Below are 21,162 nucleotides of genomic sequence, written 5' to 3'. Positions count from 1 at the left end.
CCTGGGAAAGCAGCAGAAAATGGTCCAAGTGCTTGGGCCCCTGCACCCATATGGGAGACCTAGAAGCATCTCCTGGCTTTGGTGTGGCCCAGCTTTAGCCATTGTGGACATTTGGGTAGTGAGCTAGAGATAGAAGCTCTCTCTTCCTCTCCCTCCCTCTCTCTCTCTCTTTTAAATAAATAAAACTTTAAAAAATTTTTTTTCTTGTGGCAAACTTATCTTTTAATTCCACTTTCTATGACCCTTATGAAGTTTGTACAAAAAATTTCAAATCTTTCTAAAGACTGTAATTAAAACTTTATTTCATTGAATTAGCTGGATTTCCTCTAGGGCTAGACCTTCTCATTGGTACTCACTGGTTATGCATTCATATTCAAAACTAACACATTGGGTGGTGCTGGCTCAGCAAGTTAAGCCACCGCTTGTGACACTAGCACCCTATGTCGGAGTAGCACTTCAAGTCCTCACTTTAGCCTGGACCAACTCTGGCCATTTTGGCCATTTGGGGAATGCACTAACAAGTAGAAGATCTCTCTGTGTCTGTATCTCCCTCTGTTTCCAACTCTGCCATTCAAATAAATAAATAAATCTTTAGAGGGGGGAAAAAAAAACCCATGTTGGTTAACAAAAGGAATTGGTGTGAATTTCCTGTTTCAGCACATGGATTGATTGTCCAACATACTTTGCAAAGAAGTTTCTCAACTTACATGGATTGGGTATATTGAGTGGAAGGCAAGAGAAACGAGGCCTCCAGGAAAAAACTAGGAGCCCAAACTCTCTCTTCTCCCAGTAAAATAGGAAGTGCATTGCTTTGGGAGAGTAGAGTTTCTTTTTTAAGATTTACTTACTTACTTACTTTTTATTTGAAAAGCAGACTAAAAGGGAAAGAGAGAGGGAGGGACAGAGAATCGTCCATCTGTGGTTCACTCCCCAAATGACCACAATAGCCAGGGCTGGCCCAGGTTGAAGCCAGTAGCCAGAAACTCCATCTGGGTCTTCCACATGGGTGGCAGGGACCCCAGTACTTGGATCATCACCTGTTACCTCCCAGGCACACTGGTAGGAACTGGTTTGGAAGTGGAGAAGTTGGGGTTCAAAACAGCTCTCCGATATGGGTATAATTGTTAATTTCCCCTTGAGAAAAAGTTGATTCTTCTTCCTCTAGCCATGACTTGAAATATCTCACTATGTCCCATAAGTATGTACAATGATTGCAGGATAATCTAACTATTATAAAGTCCTTGTGGAATGCAAAAATTGGAATTTTTCATAAATAGCACAGAGTGGGAGTTTTATTTTTAATCCACCTTCACAATGCTTGTTATTAAATCACTCATTCCATTTGTTTAAATTACTAACTTAATTTCACTTATGTCATCCTATTTTCCCATAGACCCTGATTCATCTTATATTCTTAACTTCCTCAGAATTAATTGGTAGGGTTTTCACTTTTCATTCATGTCTATTTTTATGATTGGGCAATATCTTGGAATCCATTCTATTTCTGTCTTACGTAATCCGTTTCCATCGAGGGAGTTGTAGTCAAGTGTTTACTTTCCAGCAAATTTTCCTGAGACTTTTAGCTTTTGGGTTTCTTGAAGGGGAAATCAAGCTTAGAGTTCTCATGAGAATCAGCTAGGAGAGGGGTAGAAGGGTCTCCGGAGGAGGAATGGGTCAGGTGTTCCCGACGCTGCTACAGTCCACACCTGTTCCCTGTGGGGTCTCTCCTGGCGCTCCTATGGGCTGACCCCACCACCACTCTGGCTTGTTCTTGTTTGTTTGACTCTTTCCTCTTGTGTTGGGCATGTGTCTCCATGCTCAGAATTATTTTTGAGAAAGGTCCTATCTACTTCCTATTTTCCAGAATCTCAACTGGATTCCTGGTTTGCTCATGGCATTTGGTCCTGGTCTCAGTGCTAGCATAGATTTATAGCCACTTGGATAGCATTTTAAAAATTACTTGTTCATCTATTTCAGAGGCAGAGAATAGAGAAATAGATGTACCCATCCCCACTGCCAGTCCCCTACCCCAGCTCCCATCCACCGATTTCACTTCCCAAATGCCCACAGCAGCCAAGACTAGGCTGAGCTGAAGCAGAGAGCTGGGGACTCAATCCAGGTTTCCAGGTGCATTGCAGGAACACGATTATTGGAGAAGAGGCTGGAGTCTGAAGCTGGAGGTTCATGTTGAACCCATGTTCTCTGATATGGGACACAGGCATCTTAACAGCATCTTGAATGCTAGGCTAAATGCCCACCCTGTTGTGATAGCTTTGTGATTACTAAGTGGAGATTCTAAAAGGAAGGATGAAGTACATTAGCGTGGTCTACTACCCAAAAAAGTACACTTTTGGAACTGTCCAAATGTAGACATAAATCATCTTTCTGATGTTTAAGCTTCTCAACAATCAGAAAGCTTTCATTTTTTAATACTAAGTTCAACAGGTCAGTAATTCAGCAAAATGATGGCCAACCTTTGAAAATATTTGGATTGAAAATCATTTTTTGGTTAATTTATACGCTCTTTTCTCTGAGTTTATATAACATTTTTAGCACTGACCTAAAGCAGTAAGAGTCAGTAGCCAATTCACACACACACACACACACACACACACACGTATATACTCAAATAAACACCCCACAAACATGAACACACACGTACACACATGTACATAAGCACACCTGCACAAACACATACTTGTGCACATGTACATATATGTACACAATACACACATGTACATATACACACATATACACATATACATACACACACACATATAGATGCACACACACTCAAACTTTGTGTGTTTGGTTTTTCTGAAGTTCAGTCTTTCTCTGCTTCCTAATGTTTATCCTAGAGTCAGGCTTCTAAAGCAAAACAGCACAGGAAATGCTTGTAGGATCAGGTCTCCAGCACTTTCAAATGTGCAGAAAATGCTTAGGTTTTTAGGTAGGGGTATTATCTTTTTATAAATGTGCTTGCCTTTGCAGGCAAGAGTTATTTGAAAAAAAAAAATAAATAAAAACAAACCCATTCTCCCAACTGAAACCTTTCCTGGACCATGAAACGCCAGAGGGTTTTGCCCACACTGGGGAACTGCCACATCATGTTGCACACAACATGGGTCTGTTTTCACAAAATCAAAATTGCCCTATGCATACTTCTTATGACAGGCAATAAAAATGTGCAAAATGCACAGCAAAGCCACAGTACATAGTTTCGGAAAACAATTCTATCTCACAATGGGGAGAGACGGAGGCAACCTTCTCGTTAGTCGACATGGTGAGATGGAAATCTGTGTCTTCAGGATAGAGATCCCTGAATTCAAACCCCATGGGTCACTTCAGAAATATCTTTAAACATTTAGATTTATTTGACATACCGAAAGACACAGAACACCCGTCTGCTGGCTCATTCTCCAAATAACCTGCAATAGTTGGGAATGGGCCTGGCCAAAGCTGAGAGTCCGAAACTGAAATGAGGTCTCCTACAAAGGTGTCAGGGACCCAATTCCGTGAGCTATCACCTGCTGCCTTCCAGGGTGCACACTGGTGGGTAGCTGGAACCCAGAGCAGAGCTGGGATGTGAATCCTGGCACTCTGATGTGGGATATGGATATCCCAACAAGCATCTTATCTCCGAGGCCAAACACCCACCCTCAACCCATCTCTTTTTAGCTATGTGACCTTGGGCAAGTTATTAACCTCAGGCTTTTCTTTTCTTCATGGGTAAAACTAAGAACATAATGCGACCTCATACAGCTATTGTGAGGATTTTGTGAATAATGTATGTGAAGACACTGGTCCTCAGTAGACACTGAATTACTGTTTCCTTCACCCTTCTTTCCAACAAAAACTCAAGGGGAGAGAAGGTACATTTATTCACCTACTATACAGGGTACTTCAAAAAGTTTGTGCAAGTGGAATTAAAGAATAAGTTTATTTTGGTACAAAACAACTCTGAAATTCATGCACAGGAAAAGACTTCAAAAAGGTTCATACAAAAAACTGTTAAATTCAGGGTTTTTTTTGCATCAAAACAAACACATCAATTCCCTTTTTCCATGATCTTTTTGAAGTACGCTTGTATCTTCTCTTGACCATGAATGCTTTCAATTCAAATGATGAAAGACAGTGAGGAAAGCACTGGCCACTGTTCAGAATGTTCTAGTCTCTGGCAAATGACGCTGATGCCTGCCCATGATGTGGAGTTAACTAAGCATTTCTTCTGATTCCTTTTCCTACTAATACTTTTTTTTTTTTCAGATTTCATTTTCCTTGGTATTTTGCTTCCACTCTGGTGCCTGTGCACACAGCAAATCGCAACAGAAAGAAGGGTAATCAAGGGACACTGGAAAGCATCTCTGTGCCATCATTGCCTGCACTGACCTCCAGCTGCGCATGACAATTCTGGGGCTTCCCAATGCAGTCATGTGGGCATCCTTCTTCCCCAATCTTTTTGCATCATGGATGCCCAGTGGGGAGCCTCTGTGTCACAGACACATCGCCTGGCTCAGGGTGGCCTTCATCTTCAAACACAGACTTGGAAGTGCCCAGGGCTGCTCTCAGCTCACTGGCGGCTCATGAGACCAACAAAATCCACTCTTCGTGAGTGGGCTTTGTAGGACAATGAGCAGGGTAGCTAATGTACTTTGAAAGCTCAAGACAACATTAATAGTAGTGCCAACTACTACTTCATGGAATGCAAACATTCCCTCTCTTTGACCACAAAGCCCATCTACTCAATGAGAAAATTCCTTCTTGGTCTTGTCTATTTCTGGAAGAGGGCATACACATACCAAGCCAGCTGTTAACTTTTCTTCATGGATTCCAAGGCCATTTATCTTGAGGTCTTCTGATTGATTGGTTTTCATTGCCTACTCATTTTCTTTTAGACAACTCATTATTTGCCTTAAAAATTTTTTCCCCTCTACATAGACTAGGACCCAACCATAAAAAAACTTAATGTTTCTTTTTCCTAGGAGCACTTTAAGACATAATATTTTTTTGACCCTCATTCCCTGAATAGGAGCACACAAAATCACTATGCAGCTTTCGCATTCACTTGGGTGGTACTTAAACAAATGGCCTCCTTTTTCCCCACTTGATTTTTAAAGTGAATTTCTTAAACCCTACTCTTCCCTCCTCTGCCCTCGGATTTCCCCCTTCTCCCATAGGAAGCTGTAGAAGAAAAGCATTTCTTACTTGGATTATTGTGTCCGGAGGATAAAAGCTGAGAGTCCTAAAAGAACAAGAAATACCAATTAATTATCTTATTTCGATGTTCCAAACCCAAGTTGAACACGGGATACATACTGATCATTCAGAATCAATTTGCTGCTCATAATCTCAGGCAGCTACTGTCTTGAGAAACATTTACACAAATGTGCTCGTTAAGAAGATCTCAGGACAGAGTTCACGGTCACTTTCAACTTTTTATTATTGCCTTGTTTTGTGTTGAGATAAAGCACATGTAACATCAGCTTAGCCACTTTAAAGTGAACAATTCAGTGCCATTTAGTATATTCATAAGGTTGGACAACGACCACCTCCACTTAGTTTTACAACACTCCCATCACTCCAAAGTAAAACTCATTACCCACTAAGCAGTGTTGCTCCCTTCACCACTCTCCTCTGCCCTCTTCTCCTCCTGTAACCACCAATTTCCATCCGTCTCAACAGAACTTCTGTATCGTATATTTCATACACACAGAATCATACAGCATGTGACCTTTTCACTCAGCATGTTTCGGAGTTCACCCACGTGGCAGTTAGCAGTTCATTCCTTTTAATGGCTGCATAATATCCCACTGTGTGTATAAGCAACCACCTACGTGTGCACCTGCTGTTGGGCAGTTGTGCAGTTTCCACCTTTTGGATCCTGTGAACAGCGCTGCTGCAAACACGCATGCACAGGTGCTTGTTTGAGCTGTGTTTCAGGGACTGTAGCAAGTCTATGCTAACCCATCTGAGGAACCATGTCGCGTTCCTACCAACGATGCATGAGGGGCCCAATATTTCCACATCCTTACCAATGCATGTTATTTTCCATTAAAAATAATTACAGACATCCTTGTGGGTGTCTCATTGTGGTTCTGATTTGTATTTCCCTAATAACTAATGATATCAAGTATCTTTTCATGTGTTTGGTGGTCATTTCTTTTTTTTTTTTTTTAATTTATTTGACAGGTAGAGTTAGTGAGAGAGACAGAGAGAAAGGTCTTCCTTCCATTGGTTCACCCCCTAAATGGCTGCTACAGCTGGTGCTGTGCCGATCAAAAGCCAGGAGCCAGGTGCTTCTTTCTGGTCTCCCATGCGGGTGCAGGAGTCCAATCACTTGGACCATCCTCCACTGCCCTCCAAGGCCACAGCAGAGAGCTGGACTGGAAAAGGAGCAACCGGGACTAGAACCTGGCACCCATATGGGATGTCAGCGCTGCAGGCAGAGGATTAACCAAGTGAGACACAGTGCTGGCCCCTGGTGGTCATTTCTACATCCTTTTTTTTTGAGGGGGGGGTAGAAATACGCATTGGATTACTTTACCATTAAAAAATTGTTGGTCGTTTTGTTGTTGAGTTGAAAGAGTTGTTTATATATCTGGATACTATGCCCTTACAGATCGGTGATGTGGAAATATTTATGCCATTATGTTTTACTGATGTTTTTTGATGCAAAAACATTTTAAATTTGATACAGTTTCATTTATGCAATTTTTCTTTTGTTGCTCATGATTTTGGTGTCCTAGCTAAGAACCCACTGCCAAATCCAAGGTCATAAATATTTAACTCTGTTTTCTTCTAGGAGGTTTATGGTTTTAGTTGTATTTAAGTCACTGATTCACATATTACTGACTTTTAAAAAAGATGAATTGATTTATTTAGAAAGAGAGAGAGAGAGAGAAGAACTCTCTCCTGGCCTTCAACTTGGGTCATCATCCACTGCCTTCCCAGGCATTTGAGTAGGAAGCTAGACTTTTGGAAGCAGAGTAGCCAGGACTCAAACCAGCCCTCAGACATGAGATGTGGGTGTCCCAAAAGACAGCTTAGCCTGCTGTGTCACAATGTTCACCACATATTATTTTCTTGTTTTTATCATTTTTTTGTTTAAAAATGTTTTCTTCTCACCTACTACTGACTTTTAATCTAACTCACTTCTCTTTGGAGGTACCTTTACTCCCGGTGCACCTCTGTGGCTGAGGCACCGTCTCACCAAACACTCTATCGAACAACTGCTGTGAATCTCACCCCGCTGATGAGAAGACTACTACAGACATATCTGCAATGGCATAAAGCCTGTGCTGCACAGTATTTTTAGTTTAATTACTACATCGGTAAATAGAAATTGAACCTGACTTTATTTGCATTAAAACAAACTTGAGAAATTACATTCTCTTCCTTTGCAAAATTATTTATCATGAAATAGGAGGGAGAGTTATAAAAGAATGAATTGAGCTGGTGGAAATGTAAAAAGAAGGAAATAGCAGCACTTAAAATCCAGGAAACCTCCTTTATAGTTCTGGTGTGTAGAACAAAAATCCAATGAAATGAGCTTTACTTCTATCACATGGCTTAACATACGTTACCTGAATTTTGCTCCACAAACATAGTTGTTATGGGCCAAAGGATGTTATTTAATGTGCCTTGTGGCATGTTCAAATACAAGTAATGATGTCTGGTTTAAAAATGCTTCCATTGGAAAAGTATAAAATCCAGGCTGGTGGGTAGGGGTTGGGTAGGGCAAGTGGGAGGGAAGGGATTCCCATCCAATAAAGCAGACTGAGTCCTACAGAGATGTCTAATAAATCTCTTCAATGTTGGTCTAAAGAAAAAGAAAACGCTCAAAGCTCACTCTGAGATTCAGCTTTTGGAAATAGTTACATGAAGATGACATATTGTTCCTGCAATGGTGGGCTACAATATTACAAAAATGACTTTGATCTATTTTGAATGGATACTGATACAAAGAGTATGTCCACAGTAAAACCCTCAAACAGACCTAATTTCACTTAATTAGTTTTAATTGTGGACCTGAAAAACATTTTGGGATGCATTTACTTAATGCCTCTATGCTGTCTCAGATGTTGGCCCTTTGGATGCATCGAGTCCTATAGAAGGGAAGACTCACTTGCCAACAAACTGACAGGAATGGCAACTGAGACAGTGACCAGTATTATGCTGATTCTTCAAAACAAGCAGCAACAGTGGGGGTTTTTTCCTAAGAGCCTGCTGACACAAAGGGGAAATGGAACTTTAAAATTTCTTAATGCATCCTAAAAACCTGGATGATGACTGCTGACTGTACATTTACAGCAGAGAGCCAAAGGTGAGCTGACATACAACCTGCAGTATGATTAGACACTGTAAGACCACGTATTTCATAGACAGCAAGCTTCCAATTTTAACTGAAACACCCATGTCATTAGAGATTCTTAAGATTTCTGTTTTGTGCAGGAAGGGAAGATAGGAAGAGAATGGTTACAGCAGTTATTGCAATATATACATTATATATATTATATAACACATATACTAATATTATAGATGATGTATTATTATATAATATGATATATAATAGTATAATTATTATATATAATATATGTGTGTATATATACATATATACATATATATAATATAAAATATCACTGTGCCTGCAATGTAATCTTGGGTTTCCAGCTAATGTCTCTGGGTGGTGCCCAGAATGGACAAATGCCAGCTCAGGATGATTCACTGTAACCTCACTCTGAAGGAAAATGCTGTCCCATCATCATTCCTACTGAAACGTGGCCAGACCTTTGCCAGTCTGTTCTTGGAGGCATCAATTACCTGATGAGCCTGCGTCCCAGTTCCAAACCACAGGACACCATCCTCACTGATAAGGTATCTGCTGGCCAAACCTGGGTCCATTGGCTGCTACATCTCGGAGTCCTGCCATACCCAAGCAATACAGCAAAGAGGAAAAGAGGACTACCAGCACCTGTGCCATGGCCCCACGGGCACTGCCCAAACCCCACCCACTTCCATGCAGATGCAGCTGCAGCTGCAGGAGTTGCCCAGGCCAGAAATGGCCCATATGGCTGCAGGCTGGGTGCCTGTGATAAATCACCCACTCCCATCATGCACCTGAATCTGGCATTCCTATCACGCATTTTGCACATGGCGCTTTTGAGCTTGCCAAAAAAGGGGTAAAGAAATGAATGGTACTCAAGTCCTGCCCCAAACTCCGCCTCTTTTGAATATTCAATTCAGCTTTGCCCCAGGCACCACACCCTAGGTGTAAAAGGAAGACCTCAAGCTTAGCTAATTGCATTACTCTCCCATGAGGTTGCCTGGACTCCCTCCTGAGCATATGCTTTCTATTGGCCTTTGAATAAATCTTGCTTTCCTGTTCACTTCTATGTCCCCTCCTTGAATTCTTTCTAACATGGAGGGAGATAAGAACCAAGGCCCACCGTAGTCAGGGGCTATCCTGAAATCCAAGGAGCTACAAATCTCTGCTCCCCAGTGGGAGGCTCCCACAGAGGATGTGGGTCCTTCATTCTTCCCAGAACCAGAGCCACGCTGGGCTCACAGGAGAAGGAGACAAAGGCTCCATCCTCAGAAGGGCCCAAGCACGGAGGTCCTTTCTGGTGTCATAGCTCTCACCCAGCCCCCTCTCCTGACACCCTCATGCCTATGGCTTCTGTCCCAAAGGCCTCCTGTTCCCCTGCCAAGGGCTTCTGTAAGTAGCCCCTTCGGACATGTCCATTTCGGACTCCTCTGGGAGTAGCTCACGAGGCTGGCAAGGTTCCCTACGAGGCTCTTCATGGGTTCCAGAAGGTTCCACCAAGTCACGAGTGGTAGCAACACGTGTACAAGTTATTATAACCTAGGGCTGAAAGTGAGGTCATGACCAGCGCAGGAGTGCTCTGTGCCTGTGCGTCCTGTCCTCGTCCCTTGGCTTGGAATGCACTGTTCTCTGCTTGGCAAACTCCTTTCCCTTCAGGGCTCTGCACAAGGGAGCACCACAAGGGCTACTTGTTCTTGGGAATCTTCTGCAGTCTCAGGAAGATTTAGCTGTGTCTACATCTTCATGCACTGTGTCACAGCTCCCACCATCCATGTTTTCAACCATGGCTTATTTTTATTGGTTCCTTAAAGAAAAGCTTTATTGATGTATAAATGACAGAACATAAACTGTGCATCTCTGAAGTAAATAACTCAATATTATATATCATAAAAAGAATGCTACTCTTTTTAGCATCTTGACCCAAGGATGGCTTTATAACATCATCTACTCATTAGAGAATATTCTAAAAAAAATTATGGTTGGCGCCGCAGCTCACTAGGCTAATCCTCCACCTGCGGCGCTGGCCACCCCAGGTTCTAGTCCTGGTCAGGGCGCCGGATTCTGTCCTGGTTGCCCCCTCTTCCAGGCCAGCTCTCTGCTGTGGCCAGGGAGTGCAGTGGAGGATGGCCCAAGTCCTTGGGCCCTGAACCCCATGGGAGACCAGGAAAAGCACCTGGCTCCTGCCATCGGATCAGCACGGGGCACTGGCCGCAGTGCGCCGGCTGCGGCGGCCATTGGAGGGTGAACCAACGGCAAAGGAAGACCTTTCTCTCTGTCTCTCTCTCTCACTGTCCACTCTGCCTGTCAAAAAAAAAAAAAAAGTATAAAAAAAGAAAAAAGTAGCTGTTGGGGCTGGTAAAGCCCCCGCCTGCAGTGCTGGCATCCCATATAGGTGCCAGTTCGAGTCCCGGCTGCTCCACTTCTGACCCAGCTCCCTGCTATGGCATGGAAAAGCAGTAGAAGATGGTCCAAGTCCTAGGGCCCCCGCACCCATGTGGGAGACCCAGAGGAAGCTCCTGACTCCTGGCTTCAGATTGGCACAGCTCCAGCCATTGTGGCTACTTGGGGAGTGAACCAGCGGATAGAAGACCTCTCTCTCTATCTCCGCCTCTGTAACTTTGCCTTTCAAATCAATAAATTAATCTTAGAAAAAAAAAAAAAGCAGCTGCCTACCACCCCATTTCAAGACTTCCAAAGCTAATCTGCTGCTTTTGGGTTGCCCCATAATTCCTCACACGTATATATTCTGACAGTCAAGTACACAAAGAACCACTTCAGGTGATTTAGGGTACAACCTACAGACAGGAATTCATATGCTTCTCTATCTTTAAATCCTGAAGTCTTACTCCTAAACTATTTGTTGACACATGGGGATGCTACAATTTCTGTAAGATTTATTTCTTTATTTGAAAAGCAGAGACTCAGAGAGGGAGATGAAAAGAGTGAGGGAGAGGGACTGATAGCAGAGAGGGAGAGGGAAGTTAAAGAGGGAAGGAAAAAGAGAGGGAACCGAAGCACTGGGCCTTCATCCACTATCTCTCAGGTACATTAGCAGGAAGCTGGTTTGGAAGTTCCCAGTAGCCAGGCCTCAAATTGGTACCCCAATATGGGATGCAGGGTCCAAAGCAGTAGCTTAACCTGTTATCTCACAATGCCCGTTATTAATTGTGCTATTGAGCTGAGCAGTATCGTTCATAGCAATCATTTTGCTTAAGACAGAAGCCTCTAGGCATACTGGTATGTGAGAAAGCCCTGCACTGAAGCACCCACCATAACAAATACCGTATTTCATCAAACGTAACCCGCCTTCCCAATCACATGAGGCTGCAATACTCTTGCATACTGCCATGAAAGAAAACTGTTCTCAATCAACTGTAAGATGCCATCAGCCCTAACACAAATCTCGATTTCTGGGATGCTAAAATGTGAGAAGACGTGCACCCTAGGTTGGTGACATACAGTAGCTTTCTAGTCAGGGTTCTCTTGGAGGAGTGCATTTATGCTGTGAGGGGGGATACTCAGAAATGCTTTTTGGAACCACTGGAGGATGCCTCTACTCATACCTCTCCTTGCTTGTCTATCAGTCCATCACCACAAATACAGAAGGCAGCAAATGTAAATTCCAGACCTCCATGGGAATCTAAACACTACAGCAAAACTGCTTGATTTGGCTGAGTTTCTCTCCCCCTCACCAACCACTTTCATCTCATTCTTTTTCTATAAAGCACAAAAGAGTTGATATATATATATATATATAATTTGTAATTAATGTACACGTTTAAAGAGAGAGAAGCATAATCAACTGTCCAACTTGGAAGCGCTTGGCTTTCACTCTCACCCCAGTGCACACAGACAAAGGCAAGAGGATTCTGCTTTCTGGAATGATGCTAGAAGAGTCTGCCTAAGGCTTTAAAAGTCAGTCACCAACAGCAGCCTCAGACCAGGTCAGATCCCACCAGGTTCAGCACTGGTGACCACTCCCCAGTGACAGTGAAATGCTAAGGGGTGGGACATAATACCTTCTTGAGGACACAAGATGTTTTAGAATTCTGACTTCCTTATGAGGGGACCTCAAAACGTTTATTGAAAACGTATATTATGAAAAAATATGTCTGACTTTACATTTTTTCTGCACCCAAATAAACTTTCCTTGTAATGCCATTTCTCACAAAGTTTCTGAAGCGTCCTCATATTTGCATTTCCACCCCTGTGAGATTGCTGTGGAAATGAAAACCAAAGGGCAGAGCAAATTCATTTTCTTCCTTGGTTGAAATACCTGATAATGGCAGCCCATTTAAGAGACTCGGCATTCTTTTCTTTACCAAATTCAATTACTTCTGAGATTTGAAGGATGAGGAAGAAATGCTGGTAGTGTTTGTCTAGGGAATTGTGACTTTAAATGAATTCCTCAGAGGAAAAAAAAATAGCCAAGTTCATTATCGATCGACTTTACTATATATTATGTCCTTCAATACGCGGACAAAAGGAGGGAATTCACGGAAGTATTTATTTAGCTAATTAATTTAGTGGCACTGGTAACTCGGAATGCAGTTAAATCGACTTCCCTGCCAAGGTCAGATGGCCCCCTTAATCTTAATAAGAACTTAATTTCATTGTTTATTAGTCATTTTGCAGATCTGTCCATCAGATTCCATAAACAACTCCAGCTCCAACACACCAGTGGTAATGGTAATGGCACCCATTTGCAGTCCACTTAATGAACCGCAATGTCCAGCTGTCAGAATACCAATTTGCTGAGATACAGGTGAAAAGAGGCCACTCCGTGTGGAAATCGGTAACCTCCCTCACAGCAGGCAAATACCAGCAGCCCCCAAGAATGTCTGTGTCTTACTTCCCAGGACTGTGATTGTGTACTTGCCAATGGGATTCCAGGTGTGACTGATGTATGATTTTTCAGGGTCAGTGCTGTGGCACAGTGGGTTAAGTCAGCCAGCAGCCCATATAATTACACCACTTTGAGTACCAGCTGCTCAACCTCTGATCCAGCTCTCTGCCATGGCCTGGGAAAGCAGCAGAAGATGGTCCAAGTCCCTGGGCCCCTGCACCCACGTGGGAGGCGTGGATGGAGGTCCTGGCTCCTGGTTTCAGCCTGGACCAGCCCTGGCTGTTGTGGGGCCATTCGGAGAGTGAAGATCTCTTTCTCTCCCTCTCTGTGGCATTCTACATTTCAGATAAATAAACTAAAACTTTAGATTTTGAGGTGGGTTGGCCCAATACAGTCATAAGGTAAAGACGGAGGCAAAGATTCATAGAAGGTAAGACACGAGGAAACAGGTTGGAATGACCTGAGTGGTGAGTCAAGGGACAAGAACGTCCCTAGAAGCTGGGAAAGGCAAGAGAAGGAACCTTCCCCCGAGCTTTCAGGAGCAGCACAGCCCTGCCCACACGTTCAGTGACACTGAGCAGCCTTCTGAGCTCCAGACTCGGAAGACAGTAAATCAGTGTTGTCCGAAGTCACCAAGTGTGGGACAATTTGTTACGTTAGAAAGGAAACGAACAAGAGATCTTGCTGCCTTTGTCAGTACCTATTATGATCTTTCTGCAAAAAAGATGATGAAATTCTTGCTTTCTAAAATCACTTACTTTTTCCTAGGAAAAAGGCCTAGAGATGGCTCCAAGTAATTCCTATAGCAGTCCCAAATAACACATATTTCTCATTTATATTTGAAATTATGTGTCCTACATGATAACAGTGTATGTTCTGAGTACAAAATAAGATACTTCTAACTTACTTTCTGTTTTAAAAGCCCAGTTTTTTAACTGTGGCTATGCTTCTGCACCCTGTATCTGCAGAATTTCTTCTCCTCATATAACTGAAACTATGTAGCTCCTGACCACCCTTACTCCCGCCCCAGCCCTCTCTATTCTCTGCACTCATGAGTTTGACTGTTTTAGATTCTACATGGCAGCAAGCTCATGTAGTATTTAACTTCTGTGTCCAGCTTATTTGACTTAGCTCAGTGTCCATGCTGTATATACGAGAGCATATCAAGAGTGCAAATACGTAATGTCTATAAATATGAATAAGAAGGTGTAGACCTCATCCGTGCTGAAGAAACCATCCACCCTGATTTCCCCATACTGAGGGGGCTGGGGGCCTCGAAGTTTCATATGGGGTCTGGCTGAAATTGCACCAATGAGGTGCCACACTCGTTCATTCAGGAGCTGTCTGCAAAGCCTTGACTATTCACTGTCTGAACCTTCAACGAAAAAGTTTGTTGACTCTGATTTAAACAGAAAGGTATTGGGAGAGAATGAAACACATATATTGAAAAACAGAACACAGCATCCTGAAACAAGACTATGTATTTCTGAGAAACTCTGCTATTGACACAGTCCTATTTCAACCCAGTAGGAGAAAAATGGGCTAATACGTTGATAGTGTTATAAAAATTTACTAACCATAGAAAAGAATAAAACTAGAATTCTTAATCATATCGTCCATGAAAAATCTTTTTAAAAGCCTAAAGAACATTATAAAAAACAGAATAAATTAGAGAACATTGTTAGCATTGGAGAAGGGAAGATCTTTCTGTGACATGAAAATTAAGTGCTTCACTAGTATTAAAGGCACAAAAATAAGATTGTGCTAAAATATTTGCATCTTATACAATAGACAAATGGCTAAGATATGAATTCCCACTTGTTAAAACTAGCCGTATGTATGAATGGGTAACTTGTACAGGAAAAAGGGCCAATGCTCAAGGTTAAAGGTAGTTGGGTAAATACAAATGAAAGCAATGTGAAATCAATTTTTCATCCATCATACAGATACAATGATAAAACAATCATAATATTCATCACTGGGTGAGACACATAAAAAACACTCTTGAAACACAGCTACAGGTAAATGTGGCTTCTGATGCCTCCAACTCCACAATTCCTCTTCTAGGTATCCTTACCAGAGACATTCAGTAGGAGATTATTCACAAAAACTGTTGGTTGTTAAGAGTGTGTGTAATAACAACAGACAACAGGCTTAATATTCACTCAAAGGAGCTTAAATTACTATATTATGGTAAATCCATACCATAAAATATTGTCCTGCTATTGAAAAGGATAGAGAAAATCACTCCAAATACATTTTGTTAAGGGAAATCAAAATCAACTTTTAGAATGGAATTTATCACTGAGATACCAGTCACAAGTGATTATTTTAATAACTGAGCTTGGAAATCTAGAAAGCTGAATATACACATATCTCTCCATAATGCCCAGGAAAAATGACTGAAATGGTACACATCAAAGCTTGATAGTAACCACTGGGTAGGGAAATAAACTCTGGCCTGGGAATATCACAGACTTCACATTTTGCTATCTTTCTATCTGCATAATCTGATTTTTTTTTTTTTTTTTGACAGGCAGAGTAGACAGTGAGAGAGAGAGACAGAGAGAAAGGTCTTCCTTTTCCATTGGTTCACCCCACAATGGCTGCTGCAGCCGGCGCGCCACGCTGATCCGAAGCCAGGAGCCAGGTGCTTCTCCTGGTCTCCCATACGGGTGCAGGGCCCAAGGACCTGGGCCATCCTCCACTGCACTCCTGGGCCACAGCAGTGAGCTGGACTGGAAGAGGGGCAACCGGGACTAGAACCTGGCGCCCCGACCAGAACTAGAACCCGAGGTGCCAGCGCCGCAGGCAGAGGATTAGCCTATTGAGCCGTGGTGCCGGCCCTGATCTTTTATAATGAGTATGCTATTATGTGTCAGTTGTAGGATTAAAAAGAAATTAAAAGAAAGCTTACTAGGTTTGCATATAAATGAAACACAGTTTGTGGCTGATTTTCTAGTGTGCTTTTCCTTAGAAAATACAGAAATTTTTTAAATATTTTCTAAAATATTAAAAATATCTAGAAAATATTTTAAGCTTTAAAATGGATATCCAAGAGAAATTAAATACTACATGTCTTCATTTCCAAGACATTGAGTTTTATCATATATCATTCATTTAATAAGTTTTTCAGGAAACACCGAATGTAAACAAGGATTGCAAGGTGCATTTCAACTTCACAAATGTATTTCGCTACAATGATTACAGTAAGTATCAAAATTTGCCCAGGAGGATGGAAGGATAGGAAGCAAGACTGCAGGCTCGGATCTCCTGCTTTGATGAATGAATACTTGCTTGCAATTGTTGCAGATCCAATTCATGTGCCTCTGCTAGGACTATGGGCAGAGGCAAGGAAAGTTCATGGTCAACTCACTGTCCACTACAAATGTCTACACGAGCACAGTGTACTCCCCTGAGTGCTGCAGGAGCTCACCTTATTTGGAAATGGAAATTTGCTTGGTTCCACTTTGCCAGGTGCTTGAATAGCAGAAAGTGGTGGAAGCCAGGTCATCTCCTAAAGCGGGGAAGAGGATAAAAACAAACAATACTGTGACACAGAGACCACTGTGAATTATCACTGAGCCCCTGCTCAGTGCCTTGAATGCAGATGCTAAATACCATCAGGTCCCATGCTAAAAGCAACCCACTGAATGAAGGGACAGGTGTGGCTGGCCCTTGGAGGTCCTTAATCACTAGCCCTAAAGATTCCAATCACTGGACACTGGAGGTCATTCATTTCCCCTCTAGAGGACATCTCCATGTTCTGTCTTGTTTCAAGGGGTTTGACCCTGAACACCTGCATGTAACACCTAGACTGGAGCTCACTTGGCCATCATTAACATTCCCTAAGCGACACGACATTGCTGACCAACAGAAGGAGGGCCATGAGCACTGCAGACCAACCAGGGACCTGGAGGAGAGCTGAACACACACCTCCTGGCCCCACCTTCTTTCTGGTATTTTTTGTTTGTTTGTTTGTTTGTTTGCCATTGGTTCACCCCCGCAGTGGCCACTGCGGCCGGCACACTGCGGCTGGTGCACCACACTGATCCGAAGCCAGAAGCCAGGTACTTTTCCTGGTTTCCCATGTGGGTGCAGGGCCCAAGCTCTTAGGCCATCCTCCACTGCCCTCCCAGGCCACAGCAGAGAGCTGGACTGGAAGAGGAGCAATTGGGACAGAATCCGGTGCCCCAACCAGGACTAGAACATGGGGTGCCAGCACCACAGGCGGAGGATTAGCCTAGTGAACCGCGGCGCCGGCTCGCCTTCAGTCTGTAAGGACCTCACTCTGGCCATGTGGGGAGCCAGGGAATTAGGGCACTGCTGACTGGCTCCTTTCTCTGGGCACTGCAACAAATGCTTCCTTTCTTCCACCACCCCGATGTCAGTGATTGGTTTTCTGAGAGCCAGGAGAGTGGACTGTGTTGGGGGTGGGGATTCAACAGCAAGTCCTCCAGTTTTGGGGGTTGCTCTACATCAAAGTCAGAAACATAAAGCAGCTGTGCAAGTACATCGTGATTAGGCATGAAAAGGGTAAGGAATGAGTAAGGGAGGAAAGGAAAATTTTTATATAAAAAAAAGACATGAAACCCACTTTTATGATTTATTTTCCTAATTTTACCAACCCTTGGTTCCATGGCTACCCCCATGTTCCCTTTCTACCTTGAAATAATCTACAAGGCCGGCCTATTTTCACTTCATTTAAGCCAGTGAGTAAAGGGACAAGCCAGTAGTGACAGTTCTATGGAAAACGCTGTTCAAAGGAACTTGGATTTGACCCTACAAAATTCACAGGGTGTCCCTGAAGAAATGCACAAAGTGCTTTGGATGTTAGGAGTCTGTATCAGAGTTATTTATACCATTAGAGATAAAGAATGAGTTTCCAATCAATTCCACACACCATTTTGGTCACCCATGAAGAAATTAGGAAACAAATCACACATATGAAATGAGGAAAGAGAATGGTGTCATTTTCATAACCCAGTATTAAGAACACAGCCTGAGTTCAACATGCAATAATTAGTCACATGCCTGATGACCTACACTTTCCCTAAGCTGGAGAGAGGCAAGGAGGAGTTGATTTGTTCACTTCTATTACTCTCCTTCAGTTTCAGCTCCTGAAAGATAGTTGCAATCAAGAAATGACGACAAGGGGCCAGTGCTGTGATGTAGTGGGTAGAGCCACCGCCTGCAATGCTAGCATCGCTTATGGGTACTGGTTTGCATTGCTGCTGCTCTACTTTAGATCCAGCACCCTGCTAATGGCCTGGGAAAGCAGCGGAAGATGGCTCAAGAGTTTGGGTCCCTGTCACCCACATGGGAGACCCAGATGAAGTTCCTGGTTCTTGGCTTCAGGCTGGCTCTACCCTGGCCATCTATCTCTGTAACTCTTTCAAAATAAAATAAATCTTAAAAACACACACAAAGGATTTTGAAATTAAACAGATTCCTAGTGATCAGGAAGCCAACTTGGAGCCTAAAAATAGGTTCAAAACACTACTTCTTGGTTTATTTGCACTTTGAAATCTAAGCATGAGTAGAGGCAGGAGTTGGTCCATTTTCAGAGGGATTATCTCACTTTGCTAGGAGGCTATGGTCTGACCCCCTTTAGTAGGTGGTTGGGGATTTAAAAGGGATTGCAAAGGGCTCTGTTGGGTTTTGGAAATGGAAGTGTTTCCTAAGGGTGGTCTCATGCCTTCTTTCCTTGGGTCACTCTCCTTCCTCCAGCAGAACCTCAGATGGGGCTGAGCCAACCTGGGCGCCAAGGGTAGGGGCAGGGGGTGAGCTGAAAGCCACCGGAGAAGGATTTCAGATCCTGCATTGCCTCTCCCCCATCATGACAAAGGCACCACATGCAGTAGGTGGGACACATGCATTCAAGGGATCTTTTCTTCATTGTGCAGCTACCAAGGTTCTTTCCAGGAAAGCAAACAAAGATTCAGTGGCCTTTTACGTCTCTCTCTGCTCCTATCTGCCAGTGTCTCACTGGCCCTTTTGAGGAGGCTCTCAGGTAGGACTTCCATGTTTGTATCCAGAGAGGAATCTGTCTTTAATTGGGAAAGCTATGATGAAACCAGTGGTTTTCCAGTACTTGGGGCATTTTTCAACAAGGGTCTACTTTTCAACATCATCCCTTTTTACTGCTTTACAAGTACTCTACTTGCTTCTTCTCATCTCTTCTCTTGGTGTATGAATGCCCTTCCCCTACATGGATTTGGATTCTTCTTTATCCATCAAGCCTCACCCCAAACACCATGTAGGTCTTGAGGCTTTTTCAAATTCTCCTTCTATTTCAATATGACAGTCCCCTGACAATGTGTCTCAAAAATATCTGTTTTTTTTTTCTTCTTTCTCAGTAACTTTTTTATGGTTTCATGTCATCGTTTCATGAGTATACAACTCAATCTACATCCTTTCTCTGACGTCTTTTCCTTAGTGATGAATAAAGATCACACTTAGGAATCTTAATCATCTCCTTCAAGAGCATTCAGTTTTATTAAACATAATCCCTAAACAGGACTCCTTATAATCCTTTTCAAGAGCACTTGGACTTACTAAATATAATCCCCCAAAGAAGGACTATGAATCCCTAAAGAGGGTTAGTGTCTACTTATCTTTGTGTAGAAGGGAACATCTTACAAGGTAAGTACTCCACATAAACAAGTTGAATTGAACTGAACACTCATGTTTCAATGCCAACTTGCTTGCTAATATTGGCTTAAGTGTAGCTAAGCATTTCCATGTAATTTTCCCATTTATCCTACTAAACACACAAAGGAATAATAAAGGCATTATATTTGCTCAAAACATTCAAGTCCTTGAGAATTTCCAAAAACACAAGAATTATCAGGATAAACTATCTTAGCTCATTTGTATAATATAATGAAATACAAAATATGTTATGCAATTACAAAATAACATGCAATTGATAATTTGCAATGGCTTTATAAGACTGAGTATCCATTACATTGAAATTCCACATTAGGGTTGCACGGAAAAATCAAGTGCAAATAAACTATTTCTGCTTCCTCTTCTGTCAGTAGCTTAGTGAGCGTGGGTAAACCTTGTACTCAGTAAATTTTAGATTTGTCCAGCTGTGTATTTTAGAATCAATAAGATCTCAGCTTCTGGTATCTTAAGGCCAGAGGAGATGGGGTGTTAACTAAACCATGGTTTAATCATGAAGATTAAATGAGATAATATACAAAGAAGATAGCATAACTCTCTTCACATTTAAATATTCAAAAGAAGAACTGATTGATACCAAGCTGGATTTCTGAATTCTTACCTCTAAAATGAGAAATACAATTTCTCCCCAAGCTGCATTTGTTAATGAAAGAGTACGTGGAGAAGTGTTTTCATAACAAATCATCATGTAAACGCAATCTGTAATTAAGCTGCTAAGTGTTAATACAAATGATGTATTACTAAAACATAGATCACTAGGATTCCTAAGGATGATTTGTACTTTATAGTGGAGAAAATGTCTTGAAGTTTTCTCATGGTAATAAACCTTTGACAAAGTAACAGCAGTCAGCGAGATGAGACTTGATAAAAGTATTTAACTTGTAACTTTATTTCTGGTACTTATTTAAAGTGTAGGCAAAGATAGAATCTATCATTCCTCCTAAAATTTTACTAGTTTGCCTTACACGATTTTCTTTACAGAGAAAGAAAGTGGTTTAATTGAAGGACACTGATCCTACCCCACTGCATACACTATCCCAATCCTAGTCCATGCTCCTGGTCTTCCCATCTAAACCATCCCTTGGTCACTGCTTTGTTCTATTCACAAAAGACCCCTCTGTCTGCAGAGGATATGTTCCAAGATCCCTGCCACATGCCTGAAACTGTGAATAATAATAATAATAAGGAATAGTATTTTTCCCTACATACACATACCAAAGATAAACTTTCACCTTTCCACTGAAAGCAAGCACTTTATAGCTTCTCTTTGGCAAATCCGAACTGCCAGCATTACTTCTCTTGT

The 21,162-nt window shown here is 42.3% G+C and overlaps 1 protein-coding gene across 6 annotated transcripts in view; it reads right to left on the bottom strand.

The window, feature by feature from the left end:
• Window positions 1–21,162, bottom strand: part of AFF3 (ALF transcription elongation factor 3) — a 598,401-nt gene that overhangs the window by 197,384 nt on the left and 379,855 nt on the right. For all 6 annotated transcript variants that reach the window (XM_051842640.3, XM_089325977.1, XM_089325975.1 and 3 more), the window contains 2 exons: window positions 16,606–16,686; window positions 5,206–5,242 (listed from right to left, as the gene is read on the bottom strand). In XM_051842640.3, the coding sequence (XP_051698600.2) occupies window positions 5,206–5,242; window positions 16,606–16,686 (118 nt within the window). The remainder of the gene's footprint in view (window positions 1–5,205; window positions 5,243–16,605; window positions 16,687–21,162) is intronic.

The sequence above is a fragment of the Oryctolagus cuniculus genome, chromosome 2 (assembly GCF_051225735.1).
Source record: "Oryctolagus cuniculus isolate XC-2025 breed Fujian yellow rabbit chromosome 2, ASM5122573v1, whole genome shotgun sequence".
NCBI lineage: Eukaryota > Metazoa > Chordata > Mammalia > Lagomorpha > Leporidae > Oryctolagus > Oryctolagus cuniculus.
This window is presented reverse-complemented; position numbering and strand designations above follow the sequence as displayed.